Here is a 21,401-nt window from a genome sequence, read left to right on the forward strand (position 1 = left end):
GTGGAATACAGTGCTTTCATCAGTATAGGAGCAGACGTCTTCAAAACCTTATAACTCAGCATCATAGACATAGAACAGATTTAAGGCTGCTATTACAGGATGAGATACTGTATTGTTTGACAATAGACCAAGAGTGATTATATCATTTTCTATTAAAAAAGATAGGTATTAATTACAACGCAGGCAGCAAGCCAGAATATGTCAGAGATGCCAAGTCCAATTATTTCAGCGATGCTTCAGTGATGGATATCAAATGTCAGTCGTATTGGACTGTTGAGAATTGAGAAAAGACGTGTGCAAAGCATTACTCCAGACAAATCTTCGCCTTTAGGATTACTCTGTCCTCGATTTAGATTACATCAAATGTGTTTTAAAGCCATTCACTGTATGTGGTGGTTATAAATATTTCTACTGGATCTATTAACTCAACAAACATGAAACCAAGGAATGAAATCCAGAGAGTCAATACAGAGGAAGTCAGAATATATCCCTATGCAGCAACTGTTAACATGTTTGAATCCAGTGCCGAAGGCCAGCAGCGATGCAAAGCCTCTCTGCTCTCCTTCTGCTCTGCCTGTTGTTCCTCTGCACCAATCTGCTGTCTTGTTAAACATGAGCATTACGTCTGTTGTGATTGCATCACACCAGCAGCTCGGCCTGCTTCACTGTGCTCAGCAGCTGTTTGGCGGTTTAAGGATTTAAGGCCCGGTGTTAAGAAACATGTTTACAATCCTCCCTAAATCTGACAGGCTTTGTCATCAAATCTGTAAACACAGACGCATGGTCAAATAAATGCATGCACACACACTCACACACATTCTTGATCCTTTGTCTGACTGAGGTTTGTCAAAGTTATGGCCTCAAACATGTCTCTGTCCATGGTGCTGAAGCAGCAGACACGTTTGTAAGTGTGCCGTTTTCTTTCAGTACCACACTTCTTTGTTTTTCATCTTGGTTCTGCGTTATTCTTTCAGTCGCATTCATCCACACTGTGAAAAATTACCAAACATCTGACTGACTAGACTGTACATCTCTCTCTTCTTTGTTTTTTCCTCTTCCTATGTCCCTTCCTACCAGGTGCGGGCGTCCCCCAGTTTCAGCCCATCCCGCTGAACAGCGGCTCTCGTGTCCAGCTGCTGAGCAACGGGTCGCTGCTGATCAAACACGTGCTGGAGGACGACAGCGGCTTCTACCTGTGTAAGGTCAGCAACGACGTGGGAGCTGATGTCAGCAAGTCCATGTACCTCACCGTCAAAAGTAAGAGCTGATGGGCAGTAATCATTTTGTATTTTAATGTATTGGTTAGTGCAACAACAAGCATCAATTAAGAAAATGATTGCCAGCTGAGGGCTTTTTTCTTTTAGCTCTTCTTATAGTTGATTAACCAGATATTGAATTAGTAAAATATGGAAGGAAGGGAGATGCACGTCAACAGATTTAGTTGACAAGCTGTGCAAATGATGCAACAAACATGAATTGAAACAAGTGGAAAAAATAGCTTGTGATGAGCTTCAGCTAAAAAGCACTTTATAAGCAACTAACATTAAAGGGGTCAGGATCTTGTCTTGACATGAGGTTAATTTAAAGACAGGTTTGCATCAGAACATCCTTACTAGGGAAAATAACAAAAAGGTCATATTAACACAAAGGATATAGAGTAATTAAGCATTTTCCTGCATTAGGGCTGCAACTAACTTTTTTTTTCTTATCGATCAATCTGTCTGAATTCAAAGCAATATTTTCAAATTGCATCTGTTGTCCAACCAACAGTCCAAAACCCTGAAACTCCTGATTTACTGTCATAAATGACAAAGAAATGCACCAAATCCTCAGATTTAAGAAGCTGTAACAAAAATGTGCTCGACTCTGTTGCTTTAAAAAGTGCTGAACTGATCAATTATCAAATAGTTGGTGATTTCATTTTCTATTGATTGAATTGTTGCGGCTCTATATTCTGCATGAACATATCTGTATGCAATGTATCCTCCTGTTTCCACTGCTGACTCTATGTAATCATGTTTCTGTTTTTGTGTTGGTGCATATGTGTCCTCACTGCTCTCTCCAGCGGTCGGCATGTAAATGTCCCTGACTACATGTCTCCTGCCTCCAGTGAGCATTAGCATGTAGCTCCCCTGTAGCGCCAGGAGTGGCTCTTCATTTTCATGGGGCTTAGATGCGAGTGGGGCTTATTTCCCCCCATTCTAATGTTATCAAACTGGAGCACAAGGACCCCCGCCAACAGGCAGCCCTCCTCTCTGTCTCTCTATCTCTTCTTTTTTCTCTCCTTGCCAGCCAAAGTCTAATATATAGGACACCAATATTAAAGAACATGAATGCATTTACAACGAAAACACATTAAACTTTGTTTTTGAAGTGAGTGTGATGGGATGTATCTGACCCTGACCTCTGACCTCTGTGCAAAAAGAGAAAAATATTTATGTAGAGCTCTCCTTCTGGATAAATCAGTACTTGTTATCATTAATATCAGCTGGCATGTCGTGGATATTCATGTGTCAGTGTAATTAAGCCTTGCAGTGTATGAGGTTGGGAGCTGCCACTGTGTGAAGCTGTCAGTGCTACAGCAGCAGGCTCAGAGATGCTCTCTGTGTTTTCATAGGTCAGTTTGCTGACTGTAGCACCCAGTTGCTATGCAGCAAGTTGACCTTTGGCTGTGCTAACCTTTTTTCTTCCATTTTCCACCAAGCAGAGTGCAAACACTGCGGCTGCAGCTTCAGTAGACTCAACTCTCAGTAGCGTATCCAACTCTGAACACTAAGCATTGATTTTTAAGACAGCCTGCTAGAAGACACGGTCTTGTGTGACACAGGGTGCTTTAGCTTATATAACTGAAAAATACAGCAAACAGATTTGAACTGTGTTCTTAATATGCTTGTGCTGTGTCTGTTGGACTCCATTGTACCAATATGAGTACCTAAGAGTAAAAGAGAGGATTGGGGTGATATAGCAGTGTTGATGCAGTTAACTACAGTGAAGATCTTGGTTTCTTTTTTGGTTTTGGTCAAGGATGTCTTTCTGCGACAAGAGTCCACTGAGAAAATTAAAGAGTGCTTCACTCCACACTAGTCATCCCCATCCCTGCAAGACAAAACACAGGGAGTTTATAAGCCCACTCAAGCCTGGTGTTGTAGCTGAGTTTCTGCTGGTGTGTCCGCATACAGTTTACAGATACTCTAATCTATAATACTTTATACTAAGATTAGATTAAATTTCAGCTAGATTTTCCTCAGTCAAACTGCTCCACCCTGCTGAGACCCACTCTACCATAAGATGTGTGTGTGTGTGCGTGCATGCTTGCATGCGTGCGTGTGTGTGTGTTTGGAAGAGATGAACAACAAAATGCCTGTGTACAGTATGTAGGACACACTAGAAAGAGCAGCGGTTTATGTATACTTTTGTTTGTGCACAACTTGATGTGGAAGCTGAGGACGTGTGAGAAGTAAACTGAGATTGTGTGCATGGTTTCAATTTCACTGTTCTTTGTAGTCAGTTGTATCATCTACCAAAGTGGAGGAGAGAGAAGGAGAGGGAGAGAGAGAGAGAACATTGACCCATCGAACGCACTCTGCTATTGCTCAAGGCTTCAGTTTCATGTTGTACTCGGCTCTATCAAAGGGAATTTTGACAGCTCTAGTGATAAATAATGTACGCTTACTTCTCGTGACTAGTAGTTTCATTAACATGAAACATGATGGTAACGTTACATAGAGATTTTATTATTTATATCAAAGACATGTTCTTCTCCTTCAGATGAATTTACATTTATCGTGAGTAATATCATGAAAAGGTTATGAGTTATCACTCATTTAAATTACAGTATTTTCTTACCACAAAGCTAAGTAGGATAGTAAATGTTTTTCAGTCAACAACTATAGTTTGTAGCTTCACAGTATTATTACTGCTGGATAAATTATGCCAAACAATTTTTACAAAAGTGATTTTTATTCAACTAGTGAATCATTCTGACTCGTGTTCAGAGTGTCCTCTTCTAACCCCACGATCCCTTCAGGAAATATGCAATCCCACTGTTGCGATACTTGTGAGATATAAGAATTCAAGTTTAAAACATTTAAAAATGAACTAAACTGACTAATTAATCAATTCTAATGTTATGTCAAAAAATTTTGGTGATACTGCATGCTGCCCCTATTTGTTCAAGAATGAATTCAACAGGTGGTTAATACTTAAAAATTTCACCTTTTAAGGAGCAGTTTGAAAGATGTGGCCTGTCAGAGGTAACTCCAAAAAGTAAGGGGGCAGCATATCACCACAGTCACCACCACCAGCTGCTGCTATTTGTAACTGGCATGAGCTGACATTAGTTAACTCAGTTGGCAGGATGTGCCGGGTCTCTCTAGTTAGTATGCTCACTTACGTAGCTTTCTATCTCTGCAACACCAATACATAGCCAAGACATCTTTGGCATAACCCCCATTATTTCTTCACATTCTGTTGATGTTAATTTTTGAATGTTTTAAATTAAAGTTGTTACATATTGTACCTTAATGCCAATGTCAACTAACTCATTTAAGGGAAACCTATACATACTTTAGATTGCTGTATTTTTGCACAATACAACAAGTAAGACAAAATACCAGCACAAGAATATCATAACCTTAATGCTTTATTATCTGGTTGGGTGTTTTGCCAATATCTTCGTATCTCCAGTCCACTTCACATCTCAAACAACTAAGAAGACTGCACATTTTATATGAGTATTGCAACATCGTGCCTCCATGACATCATCTGAGTGTGTCATCATCAGCAACAGTGAATATGGATTAAACACATGTGCGTCCATTTATTCATGAATTACGTTTCTCTTGCAGTATCATTTAAAACCTCTAAGTCATTTATGATTCACTTAGTATTGATGTGACATCTTCATAGCTAGAATAATTCACATTACAGGAAACAGCTGTAAGTTCTTTGGGCCTATGATAATACTCTGCTGTCCCTCCTCTGCTGTCATTGGCTGCTCAGTCATTACATGCTCGCTCAGCCACATGCTTGTCACTCATCAACAGATCACATTTCATGCCCTTTAAACCCCAAACTGTACTCGTATACGCAAGATGCTTTCTGTGAAAGTGTACTTACTCGCATGAGTGGTCTGAAAAAGAGAGACCATTACTGTGCTCACCGACACCATCATGCCCGTTCATCAGTCTTTGTGTGTGTGTTTGTGTACAATCACATAATACTGTACATTATCATTTTAACATACATTCTGCAGGCATATGTCTGTTTTTATTTGTATATTTATTAATTGTACATTGTGTTCATTCTGCTTGCATGCTACATGTGCGAGTGTGTTTGCAAGTGTGTGTGTGCGAGTGTATATTTGTGTGCGTGTGTGTGTGTGTGCGTAAGACACTGGAACGCTTGAGTGCATTTCAGCCTCATTTAAATCCGTCAATACTTCAATTAGAAGCCAACGAAGGGGCTTCAGGGAAGAGCAGTCCGCATGTTTCTCAGCTTTATTTGCACGCTTTGGCTGTCTTTGTTTCTTACATTTCCGGCAAAGATTAAAAAGATCAAGAACGCATTATTTGTTTCATTTCAAACCCTTGTTCATTTGCTAGCTGCTCTGTGTCCTCCAAGTGTCTAAATCCTCCATCACCAACAACAAAGCACACACTTTTTACCATTTACAGATTTACAGCTATTTTACAGCTAACAAAATAGTTTTAATCCCAAGGGGCTATGAGAGCAATACAAAATATATTTTAATCATTATACATCAGTCTGTATGTTCCTCTGTGTGTCTCTGTGCATGTTTTGCTGCAAGGCCTATTTGTTAAGTGAAAAAGTCTGCTTGTACAGAAGTAGTGCTGTCTTTGGTGCTTTCAAGAATCAAACAGTCTTTTTAATGTGTAAAATGTTACAGAGCTACTAAATTCAAAACTTAACATAACATTAGCTCCAAATGTTTGCATGCCAGGGTAACTGTCTTGAATGCAGCTTTTGCCTAATTTTTTTAGCTTGGTATCTTTGGCCTTATCCAGCTATCAAGTGGATTTTTTAGGTCACATTTTACAGGGTTCTCAATTCAGTAATAATAAGCGGGATATTTTAAAAGTCAGCCAGGGAAACTGTGTTCATCCACAAGTGGAAATGTAATACATAGCCTAATTAGCCATCTAGCTACAACTGATAAAATCTGCAAGCCACAGTTATAAACAGGCATAATCGACAGTTTCTAGCTAGAAATGTTTTGCGTCCTCTTTTCTTTTATAATAAAAGATTCAGAGCATATTGTTTCCTCACACTTGTCAGAATCAGAACCTGACAATGTGGTCGAAGGATCGGAAAGGTTCCACCTCCCTCTGCGTTTCTTCCCCCCTTATCCCTCTATATCTTCCTCACCTCCTGTATGCACCTTTTTGTCTTTGTCCCCCCCTCTTTCCCTCCCTCTCTGCCCCCTCAGCTTTGCCTTTCTCCCTTGTCTCCCCTCTTCCCACTCACACTTTCTCCTCTACCCGCCTGTGTTTTATTACCAGGGCCCCTGTAATATCGCTGGATATTAAAAAATATACATCAACCGAGCAATTATGGGCTATCAAAAAGAATAGGTTTAGCCCCGGGCCCTGCGAGTGCGGCACGGTAGACGCATGGAGATGAGATGAGGAGGAAGCGAATGAGTAGGCTCACCTCCGCTCGGGCCACTGAAGCACAACCAAGATCTGTGGAGATTGTAGAACACTTTAGATACTGCAGTCTACATCACAAGGTAGCCATCTTGAAGACGTGAACACTTTGCATGTTTCATTCACACACACACACACACACACACACACACACACACACACACACACACACACACACAAGGTCACAGGCAGATTGAAGCCTCTCCCAATGCACATAGATGAATTTATGACTGCAAATGCATACACAGTACAGGAACATACTGTACCCACACCCACACAGGCAAGCATGTGCTCACACAAACAAACATAGATAACTTGTATTCGAATACACACATGGTTTATAAAGAGAAACATGTACACACGCACTCACACACAGCCGTGTGAGCTGTCATTGTTCGCCCATTGTTCGCCCTTTCTCTCTTTCGATGAGCAAACAGAAGCTTTGTCGATGTTAACTCACACTGCCAAGGCCTCAGATTTAGATGGAGAAAATAGCCCCTGTTAAGGAGCAATAACATTTAGAGAAGGGGCTGAGAAGACTCTTTTAATAGGACTCACTTAAAATTCATAGTTGCTATGCAAAATAAATCAGCGATTTCCTGCGCGGGGGCAGTGGGAAAGGGGATGATGGTGTGGGGAGCGAGGGAGAGGGAGGGGCTGTGAGTGAATAAGAGATGAGGTTTAAACGCTGGCAGTCCCAAGTCTGACACATTCCATCATGTCGGGGGTGGGCGGGGGTTGAGAGTGCATGTACGCACACAAAAGCACACAGGCCTGGTGTATGCATGTGAACACACATAAATGTAGCACCCCCTTTGGATTTTTGTTGGCTGCATCAAAGGAGGAAATGTACTGTGAGAAAAAAGACAGAGAAACATGTTGAAGTAGTCCGTGTTCATTTGTTTGTGTGGGGGGGTCACTGTGTGTGTATGTGCATGTGCTTCTTATATCTGAATTAGAGATCAACTGATACAGTAGTATGGCATTATTACTGTCAGATACTAGCTTATCACAGATGAACTGGTGCCAGGCCTCTCAAAGTCATCTTTGAGGTAATTTCAGTGTGAGATAGTCATTAAATTGTTCTCTGCTAGAGAGCATGTGCAACTTATTTTTAGCATGCAAGCAGTACGGCTTGATGGATGACAATGTAGATTTATCTGTTGGTTGGTCCACCTGTTATCTGTTGGTTTAATATCTTAACAATCATTGGATGGACTGCCATGAAATTGGTACAGACATCCAAAAGGCCCAGACGATGAATCCCACTGACTTTTCCACCATGGAGATTCACATTTGCAGTTGTTAGTGAAATGTCTCAACATCTATTGGATAGACCGCTGTAAAAAATTTGGTCCACACTTCCTTAACATTTCCTTAACTTTTCATCTAGCGCCATCATGAGGTCAGAATTTTAATTAGTACAAAGCTTTATGTCTAAAGTTATATCCAAATACCTTCAAATTGAAAATATTACAAAATTAAAATAGTGTGAAATAATGGTTTGAATGTTTAGTTGAGTCTATGTAGAGTTGCAGAGATACGTAACTACTGAAGGTAGCATGCTAACCAGCTATCCCCAGCCTGTCATGGACCAAGGCTCCTGTACCAGAAGTGTAAACACCAACAGTCCCATGCTGCTCCAAGCTCACCGTCGGGACTGTTAACTGCACGACTATCTGAGCTCACTGGCACTAACTTTTAGCATCAGGTAGCAGTTACTCTGGCGATATGCTGCCCCCTATTGGTTTGGAGTATTAATTTGAAAGTTGGCCAATTCTCACATATTAACCTTTAACTTAAATGGGGAAGGCGTAGCTAATCATCTGCATGTAAGCCTTGTCACCATGAGCATCTGATGGTTGTATTTAAGTCACAGCACTGCTGTGATCTGGCCTAACAGAGCTGCTGAAGTAGCTTTAAATTATCATTTAAACTTTCAAACATCGCCGTCAGTATCAGAAAGATTGAGAATTGTTCAGGCTTTAAAATAAATATTTGCACATACAATTTAGATAAATCTGTATATTTAAGTACCACTAAAGTAATTAATAACAAAAGGGAAAGAGACAGTCAGTATTAGCATTTTTCAGCCTGGTTGAGATTTAACATCAAGGCAATTCAAACACAGTGAGGCAAGTTGCCATTCACACAAGTGCAGTATAATAACATGATTAATTATAAATTCAAGTACTTTAATTGTCTTGTGATTGTCTAACCTTCTGGCACTCTTACAGCGAGCAAAACTCTACCAGACTGGCTCCTGTGTGAAGCCGAAACAAATGATTACAAAGTTATCTCCAAACACTGTTTGACCCAGAGGAATACTGTATGTGTGGGGAGGCATCTTGTGTGTTTCTAAAACGTGTTTGTGTGTGTTAGTGCTCCTGTTTTGGTCTGCATCTGTCTGTGCACATGCATCACTATTTTTCTTTGGTCGTGGTTGTGCTGTGTCTTCACTTGCATACTGTACACTCATGCGAGACCAGAATCTCTGTATGTGCCGTTGTTTGTGTAGTTTTGAATGTGCATGTGTGTGCGTGCATCTGTTGTTATTTGTGCACGCTTGTGTATGTTCGAATGCGTGTGTGCCTGTGTGAGACAACAGCACGGCCAGCGGACTTGTCTGCCGCGTATGAATAATCAAAGTGGTCTCTCTCATCATTAAATCATTGCTGTCCTGGTGGGAGCCTGAGGAGGGAGATGGAGTGAGAGAGCGAGGGAGAGGGATCATAGTTAGCGCTGCAGGGGTACATGCTCTCCCTCTCCTCCATCGTGTAGTGTGGCTGAGATGTGTCATGAGCACAAGTCTTCTCTGCTCTCTGTGCTCGCCCACTTAGCTCCCCCAGACACAGCCTCTCTCATGCACACACATTCATACATATGCACACACGGTATAACACTCATATCCACACAGACACATTATTCAGGAGTGTACAGACATTCGCACACTGACTCAAACACACATACTGCATCTCTGCTCGGAAGCGAAGGCCTCCAACATCCACTAAACAAGTATCTGCCACATCTAACTGCCACTGCTGTCCTTTCCACTGACACAGTATTCACCACAGTACAGATTTAAATAACCTGGAAAAACTTGTGGTGAAAGTATAGTCCTGAACGCTGGCCTGTCTAATGTAAAACTAGGACGAATTGATTTATCACACAACAGAAACTCAAAACAATGTTGATAGCAGATTAATTTAAAACTCCTCTGACCAGTGTTTCTATATATACACAAGATTGAAAGTATTTGTAAAGTAAAATCAGTAAATCTTGATACTGCTGTTGACTTTCAGCCCATTGTTTAGGTTTTCCTGCCCTCAACTTAACTGTTTTGATTGCTTCTCACCGATGAGTTGTATGTGTTATAGACCTGTGTACAGCTGTGCCGCTCAGCTTTGCTTCCAATTTTGCCCAGTGGCTTCTCGTGGTATTGCAGCAAAAAATTCCCCTGCAGCCCAAAGAGCATTTTCCCCCATCGTTATCTTTAAAACTATTGACAGGACACCTCAAATTGCAAACAAGGTCAATTATGACTTCTGTATTATTCTATTATGAATCATAACCAAAGTCAAGCATTTAGAAGCTAAAAACACAAATGTTTCCATTTGGAGTTGGTAGAAATCAAACCAGAACTTGAATGTAGTGAATATTGACACAAACCCATCTCAAAATGAATGATTATGTTGATCCATATCTGATGGTTGTGTAAGGAAACAACTGTTTTCTAACATGTTTGCCATATTAGCTTTATAGATTGATAATTAATTATTAATGTGTTTATTAGGTTCTGCTGCCCCCAGATGGCCAAAATGTCAATTCAGGCAGCTTTAAGTAATTAAGTAACCAAAATCATTGTAAACCAAATATGTTTGTCTGTTTTGATAAGTCAGATAAAACAATAGTTTGGCAAATCTGTTTTGGCTCTTTTCACGTGACTCTCTAATAAAACATCATCAGTTCTTAATGTAGTTTCTTGTCTGTAAACAAATAAATTCCTGTAATGAATTAAAATGTAGTTTAGAATTGTTTAGTCAAACAATAATACAAAACTACATTATGATAGTAGCCATTGCAATTTAACTTTGATCTGCATTGTAAGGTGAACATTACTGGGTTTGTTGATGTTAAAATATGGTGTAGTCTTCTGGTTTAATGTAGTTCAAATTTAGATGCCTGTGCAGGTGCTTTATTTTTCTGACCATCTGAAATTCAAGTCTGTTTATTAGTTTTGCAATTTCGAACTGGATTGTTGCACACAGAATGAATGCTGTCCTGCTGAAACAAAGTAAGAGAACTGTAGTGCTGTCGGGGACACAGCAGATTAAAGCTTTTTCAATGTTGCTTTGAACAGCACTTGCAGGTTTTGATGTTCCCTGACTAAGTCAGATTGTCTTAAGTGTATAAGCCATCACACAACTGGCAGCAATCAGATCAATTGTTTTACCGGCATTATAGTATCTAAAATAATCATTAAGGATAATGTCCATAATGTCCGCACTGAATCTCCTCAGACTGCAGAAATTAATATGGTTTTCAGTTCAGAAGCTTCACCCTTCACCCTAGAGATCATTACAACTGTGAATAGCACCTGAAAGTCTCAGTGAATATTACAGTCAGGACACGTCTTCATGCAAGTGGGGAGTAAAAGATAGAATGAAAGTGTGAGTAAGAGTACAGACTGTGAGTAGTCTGGGTGAGAGACATTTACAACAGATCCTCGTTCTGCTGAACCACACACACACACACACACACACACACACACACACACACACACACACACACACACACACACACACACACACACACACACACAGCCTAGATGTGTTTCTAATGAGCCTGGTGTGCGGTTACGGTGTAGAGCCAGAGTGGCTCCACACTCAGACTGATGGGAGTTCAGTCAGGAGTCACCACTTTCTTCTCTGTACCTCCACCTCATCCTCAGAAAGCAGCACGTTAGTGCTCGCTGTCATTATCAAAGCAGGCACAGGCTTACCTGAAGGGCTCAGTTTCCATCTCAAAGTATTGCTGGAGACGAGTAGACTCAAACATGAGTTCATGATGGTCCCTGGAGTGTTTAAATGGTTGTCATAATTGTCAGTGAAAACGAGAAGAGGAGTTTTCTCAGAATAAGACATGAATACATATGTGCTGTGTAATTCTATTTTTTGTATCTTGGGATAAAAAAAGTTAACACATCTTACTATGAAAGCAAGATTTTCAAAGTAGATGTGCTGTTTACACCGCTGATGTATGATTTCTCTACGAATATCTACGAAAGCAAATGTGCATAAAACGGCGAAGACATAAATGTTTTAACTGATACCATTATTTTCTTTCTGTCTTTTCCTCCACTCTTCCTCTTAAATTCTTTTCCCTCCATCCAGTCCCAGCCATGATCACTTCCTACCCAAACACCACTCTGGCCACGCAGGGCGAGGAGAAGAGGATGAGCTGCATCGCTCACGGGGAGAAACCCATCATGGTGCGTTGGGAGAAAGAAGAACGCATCATCAACCCAGAGACCAGCCGATACGTGGTCACTGTCAAAGAGGTGGCCGACGAAGTCATCTCTACACTGGTGGTAAGCCATCAGTTTTATTGCAAACATATTTAGAGAACAACCTGCAGTCATTTTTTATCTATTTGGACAGATGGAAAGCAGAGAGGGAGAAAGAGGAGGGAAGGCATGGCTAAAAGAATCTGGCTCAGATATATTCACATAATCTTAAAATCTTCAAGTAGAGTATAAAATATTAAAGCACTCCCTCTCATTTAATGGTTATTAAAATACAGCATGAATGAGTACATGTGTAAAACAGTAATGTAAAATCTCAAGGAATATGTGCCTTGAGAAGATTTAGTAGCTAAGTGTCCCGCATGGGTTAGGATGAAGAGGAATGAAGAGGTTCTACCCATGTTAATTCCCTGCACATGGTGTATGTCTCTGTAGATTATGCCCACAGTTCGTGAGGACTCTGGTTTCTTCTCCTGTCATGCCATCAACTCCTTTGGCGAGGACCGAGGCATCATACAGCTGACCGTGCAAGGTAAGCTCCCCCTCGCCTCAGACTCAGCTCACTGCAGGTGCTTTTTCAGCAGCTGTGTTTGTAAGAAGACAAAACTCCCTCCAGGAGTAGTCAAGTTTTCTATCATTTATTACCTAAATCATTCATTTATAAATTTAATTGCTGCACAGTGTGACTCCTGCTCCTTGCAGTGCTAACTGCATAATCTCCCGCTGGGGAAATCACAGACTAAAACCAATTCATCTGTCTGGTCTGCCTTCCATCCAGTTCTATTTGAGGACTTTAACTCTCCGTTGTGTTCCCCCCTTTCCTCAGAACCACCCGACCCTCCTGAGGTGGAGATTCGGGAGGTTAAAGATCGGACCATAGCTCTCCGCTGGACCATGGGCTTTGATGGGAACAGCCCGATAACAGGATATGATATTGAGTGCAAGAACAAATCAGGTAAACACAAGTTAAATAATAAATTGTGTCTATATGTATCGTTGTTACACAATAAACAAGACTCCACTGTGAACAGTTTTTCACCCTCTGCCTCTCTGATTTTTTATAGCGTCATGGCTATCAGCCCAGGTCACCAAAGATGTGTCACCACAGCTCAACCAGGCCACTATTATTGACCTTCACCCTTCGTCCACTTACAACATCCGCATGGTCGCTAAGAACATTATTGGCAACAGCAACCCTAGCAATGAGCTCACCATCACCACTGATGAAGCAGGTTATTGATCTTCTGAACTTTGACATGTGAATTTGACAATTATAAACTTAAGACTGTCCCGTGATGTGTGTCTGTACCCTAACTCTGCTCTGTAGAGAGTTTAATCTGTCTGAACGCTGGTTTGGAAAAAAAATTCCTCAGCTTCCATTTTCTCCTGGCTTATAAACCTGTAGAATCATCTTTCACATAATTATTTTATGGTTGTTTTAAATGGAGGTCATCATATTTTATACCTGGGGAAACAGATCAGCTCACTGTTGCTTTAAGTTGGCTCTATCAGCGTTCACTTATCTTCTATTGCCTATAATGATTGCCCCACAGGCAGAGCAGCACATTAAACACCCCATTTTACTGGATTCATTGCTAAAATAAAGTCATAAACTTTAAATTGAATAAAACATGTATCAATTCCTCATGTTATTTTAGAGGTTAAAGTTGATGTTAGAAGTGTATTTTAGATTATTATTAAGTTGAGCTGTGAGCCACTTGTGTGAAAATGTGATCACAAAGGAAAACACATTCTTAACTCAACAGCTCCATCTAGTGAAATTAAATGACCTGACAAGTGGATGGCTGATGGTCTCCTCTAATGAAATGCCAGTCTGCAGTGACACTGAATACTGTGATGTATTTACAGCTCCTGATGGCCCGCCACAGGATGTCACTCTGGAGCCCACCTCCCCTCAGAGCATCAAAGTTTCCTGGAAGGTGAAGTCTAAACTTTATGTACTTAAATATGAGCTGAGGCACTGACACAGATAGCAGCATGTAGACTATCATCTCAGTCATTATGAATTAAACATTGAAGGCACAAGGAAAATGGTTTTTTAATGAATGAAATTATTATTTTTGCTTAGTTTCACTACATTTGACAGTGTATAGTACTTTTACAAGCCAAAAAAAAAAAACTAAACACAAAGAGAATATCCATGTAACAATTAAACTACTGTAGGACAGACCGGTGCGTATTCATGCAGAGAGGCATTATCAGACCTTTCTGATTAGTGTGTCTTTCAACTATTTTCTAATAAACAGTAGGGAAACCTCTCCTCCTTTGTTGAGAAATGTCTCATGAAACAGTTCATCTTGTCACTGTTAGCTATTGAAAGAACTGTTTCAGAGGTGCAGAGAGCTACACCATGCAGAATGTTATACAGTAAACAAACATTGATCATAAATGGAAAACATTAAAAGCTCAATAAGTTATATTTTTCAGTAATAATGCAAAAATCATCTAGGTTCAGTTTAATGCCAAGTGCTGTAATAGCTTGTTTAAATGGCTTCTAATTTGATCATATTCATGTTATATAGGCCTGTGACCAGGAGGTGGCGTAATAAGACAGAAGTGATCATATCCGAGACTGCATTCTAGCTGCATCTGTGTTTAAGTGATAACAAATTAATACATTAGATTTTATTGTTTATTTTTGATAGGCTATTTTATTTTGACTTCTAAAAGGCTTGCAGCTGGTTTGTGAAGGCTAATATGGATTTGAATAAACAATATTTTTTTTTTTTATAAAACAGCTGAAAATGGTTAAAGGCATTAGAGGGAGAAACAGTTACTTTCAGTGTAATATGTGTGCATATATATGTGTGTGTATATATATATATATATATATATATATATATATATATATATATATATATATATATATATATATATATATATATATCTGTGTGATTAAAAAAATGCAAATAGCTATATCTGACTTGTAACATATCAAGTCCAGCAATGAAACATTAGATAAACTAATAACATAATAGTTTGGGTAAAAGTCACCACCACTCATTAGTGATGGTCTTGTAACTTTCTCATTTTACAGCCTCCTCAGAAGCACTTGCAGAATGGTGTGATCCGTGGCTACCAGGTGGGCTACAGGGAGTACAGCCCTGGTGGGAGCCACCAGTTCACCATCATCAGCGTGGACACCACAGGAGACACTACAGAGAGCATCACGCTAGACAACCTGAAGAAGTTCACTCAGTACAGTGTGGTGGTGCAGGCTGCTAACAGGGCTGGCACTGGGCCGTCCTCACAGCAGGTGGTCACCAAAACCCTGGAGGACGGTAAGGCTGGGGTACAGGTGGAACTGGTTTGTTATATATGTGTCACTTGGTTTCATTGGTTGAAGTCCTTGTGTTGATATGTATAGGTTATTGTGTTAAGCATATCTTTAGCGTTTTTATAAGACTTTTCACTGTTTGACTTGTTATTTTGGTTGAGTTTGGAGCCATATTTGACCCCATATTTCTTCTATCTACTGAGGGAGTTACTATTTGGCTCTCAAAAATAGCTCCAACATGCAGTTTTCTTGTTAAAAGGCTCCCCTCTACTGGGAATTTGGTGAATTACATCAGGCAAACAAATTTTTGATATTCAGTGCTTTATAAGTATTCATGTATCTACAAAGATGTTCCAGATGTAATATTTGTATATTAGCTGTCATTTAAAAAAAACAAAAAACTAATTGTGGTTGTGGCTGTCCAGACTGTCACTTTTGTTGCAATTCTATTCAGCCTCCACTCCCAACACTTTTTCTTACCTCATGTCTCTGTCAGTGCCGTCTCGGCCTCCTGAAAACGTCCTGGCTGTGGCGAAGTCCCCAGAGGTGATCTCGCTCTCTTGGATGCCTCTGCCCCGAGAGGCTCTCAATGGAAACCTGCAGGGATACAGAGTCATCTACTGGGCCAACCTGCCTGATGGAGGTACGAACATCAACACAAGGAAACATTTATATCACTGACAGATTGATGCAGTTCATTTACTTTTTAGGTGCACACCTGATTTTTCTTTAATGTGGATTGGTTTTTCAGTGGTTTTGCTTGTTGTCATGGTTCATCCACCAGGGGAAGCTGTGGTATTTCCGTACTGTAATATGCTGTTGAGATACAGAGGTGGTGTAACTGAATATTTAAGCTATCATGTGTGTAAAGGTTTTTTGCTCATCATAAGGGACAATTGTGGCTCACTTACCACTCTTATTCACTGTGTATCTGGGACATCCTTTCTTTGTGTTTACAAGACATGGACATCAAGTGTACCACATTTTTATTGGAATGCCTAGCAACTTACTTCCACTAACAATATGATTTTTTGATCTACATTTGAATTTACATACATAATGAACAGCATCAAATTTTCAAGGAAGTTGTTCCACTTTACAGAATCAAATAATAATTTTTCTGATGCTGACCAACAGTAAAAATACAAGAACCGCATTGCACACAGGGAACAGGCCTGTGTTTTTCCCCTTGAATGTATACCCTGCTGTATAGCAGTGATCCAACCTGCAGTCTGGCTGCTCACCATTAATAATTCATAATGCAATAACTCAGTGAGGCCCAATGCTTCAGCTCTGAGTGACAGGGCATGAGGCGGGAGAGGAAAAGAAAGTAGAGGACTGGAGAGAGGAATCAGCAAAACTGAAAAGTGAACCTGTTTTTTGGGAGTTAAAACACTTCATACATGATCCCATACATGATCTATACTATACATTCAGAACATTGTCTGCTGACCCTCTCAGTAGACTGGGGTAAACGTTTAGCTTTCATAGCAGGAAACAGATATTTCAATATATTTTCAACACTGAATCAACTCAACCTGCCTCCTCTCCTGTGTCAGAACTGGGAGAAATCAGGAACGTGACGACCAATCAGCCGTCTCTGGAGCTGGATGGTTTGGAGAAGTACACCAACTACAGCATCCAGGTCTTAGCCTTCACCAACGCTGGGGATGGTGTCCGCAGTGAACAGATCTATGTCCGCACTAAGGAAGATGGTATGACTTATTACCACTTAACACATATAACACACTCAGATTTTTGTTCAGCCCAATCCATATCCTGCAAAGTTGAAAAATACCTATTGAAGTTCTTGTTTCTAGTTCAAGTCATTTTTATAGTTTAACCTCAGTGTTTATTCAAGTTCTTGTGTACAAATCATGTTGGATTAGAAAGTCATCTTATCTACTTGAATACAATGTGGTCTGAGAATGACCAGGTAGGTAACAAGCAATGCAGTGATACTGGCCCATTAATTCACTAAAAAAATGTGTGGGTGTATTTGCCATACCATGTGTTTACTCTGTACATCAATTTTATTTTTGAAAGTATCAAAGTACCCAAGTTTCAACCCAAGGCTGCACAGATATTAACATTTTTACAAATGTGTTGGTATGTGCTCAGTGACTTATTCTGTACCAGCACAGTGTGCAGGTTGTTTATACAAAAATCACCCTATTTTTCATGCTGAGGACTTTTCTTGCCTTGGTATCAGAAGAGGTACCCAGTACCTTTTATTAAACTGGTATTGCTTCAAAATGTAAAACTTTAGTTGCCACTGAAAAACATGTAGCACAGAACAACTAAAGGATTTATGGTGCTGTGCACTGGAGGAATAATATTGCCCATTTATAACCCAAACATTCACTGACCTTTTTTCAATGATCTAAAACAAACTGGGTATATTTGATCTGCTTTATCCTTTACAGTACACATACATCACACACTTTATTTAAGTGAGATTTATAGGAGTACATCCTAAAAGTACACATTCATGTAAAGTTGCTGTTTTTATCTTGGCTCCTCTGAATCCTGCACTGCTCTCTTTTTCTTCCAGTTCCTGGTCCTCCAGCGGGGGTCAAGGCTGCAGCCTCCAGCAGCTCCGTGGTGTTTGTCTCCTGGCTGCCTCCACTCAAACTCAATGGCATTATCAGGAAATACATCGTCTTCTGCTCTAACCTACATCCGATGGTATTAGCATTTGTATACCAAAAGATGTGGAGCCATCTTTTTGTAAAGTTTGTGACATTGGACTGAACACCAAAACAGCAAATGACAAAATAAGTGATAGCTGAAAGAAATATGTGAAATACTGGTTCTCTCCTGCTGCCCAGTGATACAATGATCTCTCCTCTCTCTTTGTTTTACAGGTTATGAGTGAGTTTGAGGCGTCGCCAGATGCATATTTCTACAGGATCCCCAATCTGGCTCGAAACAGACAGTACAGCATCTGGGTGGTGGCTGTGACTGCTGCAGGACATGGCAACAACAGTGAGAAGATCACAGTGGAGCCTCTGGCCAAAGGTACACCACCCTCACTGAGCTCCACCGACAGTAACCTCTGAAGACTAGATTCATACAGTTGTTGTCACACAAAGCATTATTAATCGTCCTATCCATCCATTACTGATAATCCCAGAGGGCAAAACTCTATACGCTTCTACCTCGCTGCAATTATTTGACAGCTTTAGCTGCAAGTTACAATTTACAGTTTTAAATGGGGCATATATTATATGATGTTTTGGTACAACTTAAACTACCCAACAGTAGTCAATTAAGTAATTGTATGTTTTGTAAAAGCATTTCATGGTTCCATCACCGCAGATATTTGGTGTAAATCATCTGGTACTTTTCTATTATTCCTCATTATATCTTCATTATTCATCATGATTATTGGACAAAGCAAGCTGTGTGAAGTTGCCACATTAAAACAACAGTAAATTTGTGCTTTTATGTTTATGCATGGGTGATAGTGATCTGTATAATCGTATAAAAGTTACACTATTACAGTACTCTTACCTTAAATACTTAATTCATATGTTTATTTTTCTGATTTTATGTACATACTTTTGCTTAATAACAGCTTCAATCCAGACTTTGATAATAGAAAATTCATTATTGTTGAAGAAATTGGTCCTCAGTTGCATGTGAGAAAAGGTACATTAAAAACATATCACAGTCAAAAGAAGACACTTTAAAACACATAAACATTGAAACGCAGTAGGAGCTACTTTAAAAACGAACACCAGATACTCTGTGTTTAGAATGAAATTTAGAAAAAGAATGATATAAAGTGCTGTGGGCTGACGTAACAGATTCACTTCAAAAAGTGTCTGTCCTTCCTGATGAAGGTATTTTATTGCAGCGGGGAGAAACATTTTTCTATAAATGTACCTTTTAGCACAGAGCACTCTTTTCTTTTGCTGTGAGGGCAACAGCTAGAAGTGGTGGTTGCTGTAGTTGTCTATGATGTTGCCAATCAGGCATTGGACTGCTTTGCATTAGTGATAGGACCTGTGTTTTTAGATTATGACATCAGGACTATACTTGACTAGATGATCTGAATACTTCCCCCACCACTTGTTCACAGTATCATACTTAAAATGTGTGGTAAAGAAGAAATCCATAAATCGTAATTATACTTAGACTACTTTGTTTTCATTAAGGTATAAACACATACATAAATGAGGAATGTGCAAACTTCGTATCATAGTCACCATTTCTGGCAATTATAAATGACAACAGATAGAAAGGATGTGAATCAGTCACACTTGACTGTTGATAAAGGCGTCTTTGTTAAGAGCACCAACAAAGTTTTGTATTTGTGTTGTTTTTAGCTCCAGCCAGGATTCTGACCTTCAATGGGACAGTGACCACACCCTGGATGAAGGACATTGTATTACCATGCAAGGCTGTTGGAGACCCTCCTCCTACCATCAAATGGCTTAAGGGAAAGTAAGTCACACTTGAACAATCATGCAGCACCGCTCAGTGCAGACACAGTATCAGACTAACAACATTATGTCTTTTCATCCTGGCCCATAGTAATAACTGTCCTGACATTGTGTCTCTATCTCCAGCACTAATGGAACACCCACACCTGTCCTGGTGGATGGTCGTCGGAGTGTCCACGGCAATGGCAGCTTCATCATCCGCACAGTGAAAGCAGAGGATTCTGGGAACTACAGCTGCGTGGCCAGCAACAACTGGGGGTCAGACGAGATCACACTTAACCTGCAGGTCCAAGGCAAGCAGCCAAACAGATGTTGTTCGTATGCTTTGAGCTCAAACAGCTGCTGGGTTATATAATGTTTGTAAGCCCATCACATCTCTTAAATTCCAACCTTTCAAATATAATCCTCAACAAATGGTTGTTCTACCTTGGACAGGAGCATGGTGTCCTAACCAGGGCTGTTGTAGTTTTGTGTTCAGTTCAGTTATTCTTTTTTCAGTTCAGTTTAGTGTCCAATGTGGGTTTGCTTGGTTCAGTTTTATCTTTATTATTAGTTTTAGTTTACTTAAATTCTCTTCTTATTTAATACAGGGGTATTTGTCAAGAGCAAGATTCAGTACATTGAAAATAGGTATTACAATACAAACACAATACTTTGTGAGAGTAATTAACATCCCGGTCTTAATAAACATATGAACCAGTGCCTCCTCATGCTTGTTGTGCTGACACAGTTGACCAAATTGACAAATACCAAAACCAAAGACATCTCTTGAGCAGTATATACTTACAATATTTTAATTTGTTTTGTAATGTGTGCACAATATTGTTTCGGTTTGATTATGTTTTTCTAAAGTTTATTTTCATACTGGGATTTCGATAATATTTCAGTTAGTCCAGAGCTTAGTCCATACAGGGATCCCCATTTTGCTTATGACAGGTTTGACACTGAATCTTGACAAGGACACATGAGGCATTTTAAAACAAATACTAACCATGCAATGAACTTTTGTTTTATCCCCAGTCCCTCCTGACCAGCCACGCCTCACAGTTACAAAGACAACCACCACATCAATCACATTGTCATGGATACCAGGAGACAATGGAGGGAGCTCCATCCGAGGTGAGAGCGACACAGTGGCAAACACGCACACTAAACAAATGAGTCTGAAACAGCACAGCGAAGAGTTTCACAACAACTTGGTGTGATATATACACACAAACATGTGTCAACCACATACATAATACTTTATAAAAGAAGAATCATCTCCTTTCAGCTCCCCATGACAACCAATGTCACCTCTTCCATTCCTCTGGTCTAACATTCCTGTTCTTGCTCCCGTTTCTCATTATCTGGGGGTTGGGCTGAATACCCAAGTCCTAAAAGGTAGATTAAAAAGCAGCGGGGAAGATTAAGTCTGTTTAAGTGAAAGATTAAAGCTCTCCATCTTAAAGAAAGCGCAA

At 40.0% G+C, this 21,401-nt stretch overlaps 1 protein-coding gene across 5 annotated transcripts in view; it reads left to right on the forward strand.

Moving 5' to 3' along the window:
* The window catches only part of dscamb (Down syndrome cell adhesion molecule b), a 127,003-nt gene that overhangs the window by 89,246 nt on the left and 16,356 nt on the right, over positions 1–21,401 (forward strand). For 2 of the 5 annotated variants that reach the window (XM_037075398.1, XM_037075424.1), the window contains exons 11-24: positions 1,078–1,257; positions 12,062–12,258; positions 12,628–12,724; positions 13,019–13,147; positions 13,257–13,424; positions 14,062–14,132; positions 15,251–15,494; positions 15,987–16,133; positions 17,050–17,205; positions 18,045–18,184; positions 18,358–18,511; positions 19,825–19,942; positions 20,068–20,234; positions 20,962–21,060. In XM_037075398.1, coding sequence (XP_036931293.1) covers positions 1,078–1,257; positions 12,062–12,258; positions 12,628–12,724; positions 13,019–13,147; positions 13,257–13,424; positions 14,062–14,132; positions 15,251–15,494; positions 15,987–16,133; positions 17,050–17,205; positions 18,045–18,184; positions 18,358–18,511; positions 19,825–19,942; positions 20,068–20,234; positions 20,962–21,060 — 2,067 coding nt within the window. The remainder of the gene's footprint in view (positions 1–1,077; positions 1,258–12,061; positions 12,259–12,627; positions 12,725–13,018; positions 13,148–13,256; positions 13,425–14,061; positions 14,133–15,250; positions 15,495–15,986; positions 16,134–17,049; positions 17,206–18,044; positions 18,185–18,357; positions 18,512–19,824; positions 19,943–20,067; positions 20,235–20,961; positions 21,061–21,401) is intronic. The other 3 variants (XM_037075413.1, XM_037075433.1, XM_037075407.1) reach the window with 2 other exon arrangements.

The sequence above is a fragment of the Acanthopagrus latus genome, chromosome 2 (assembly GCF_904848185.1).
Source record: "Acanthopagrus latus isolate v.2019 chromosome 2, fAcaLat1.1, whole genome shotgun sequence".
Classification (NCBI taxonomy): Eukaryota; Metazoa; Chordata; class Actinopteri; order Spariformes; family Sparidae; genus Acanthopagrus; species Acanthopagrus latus.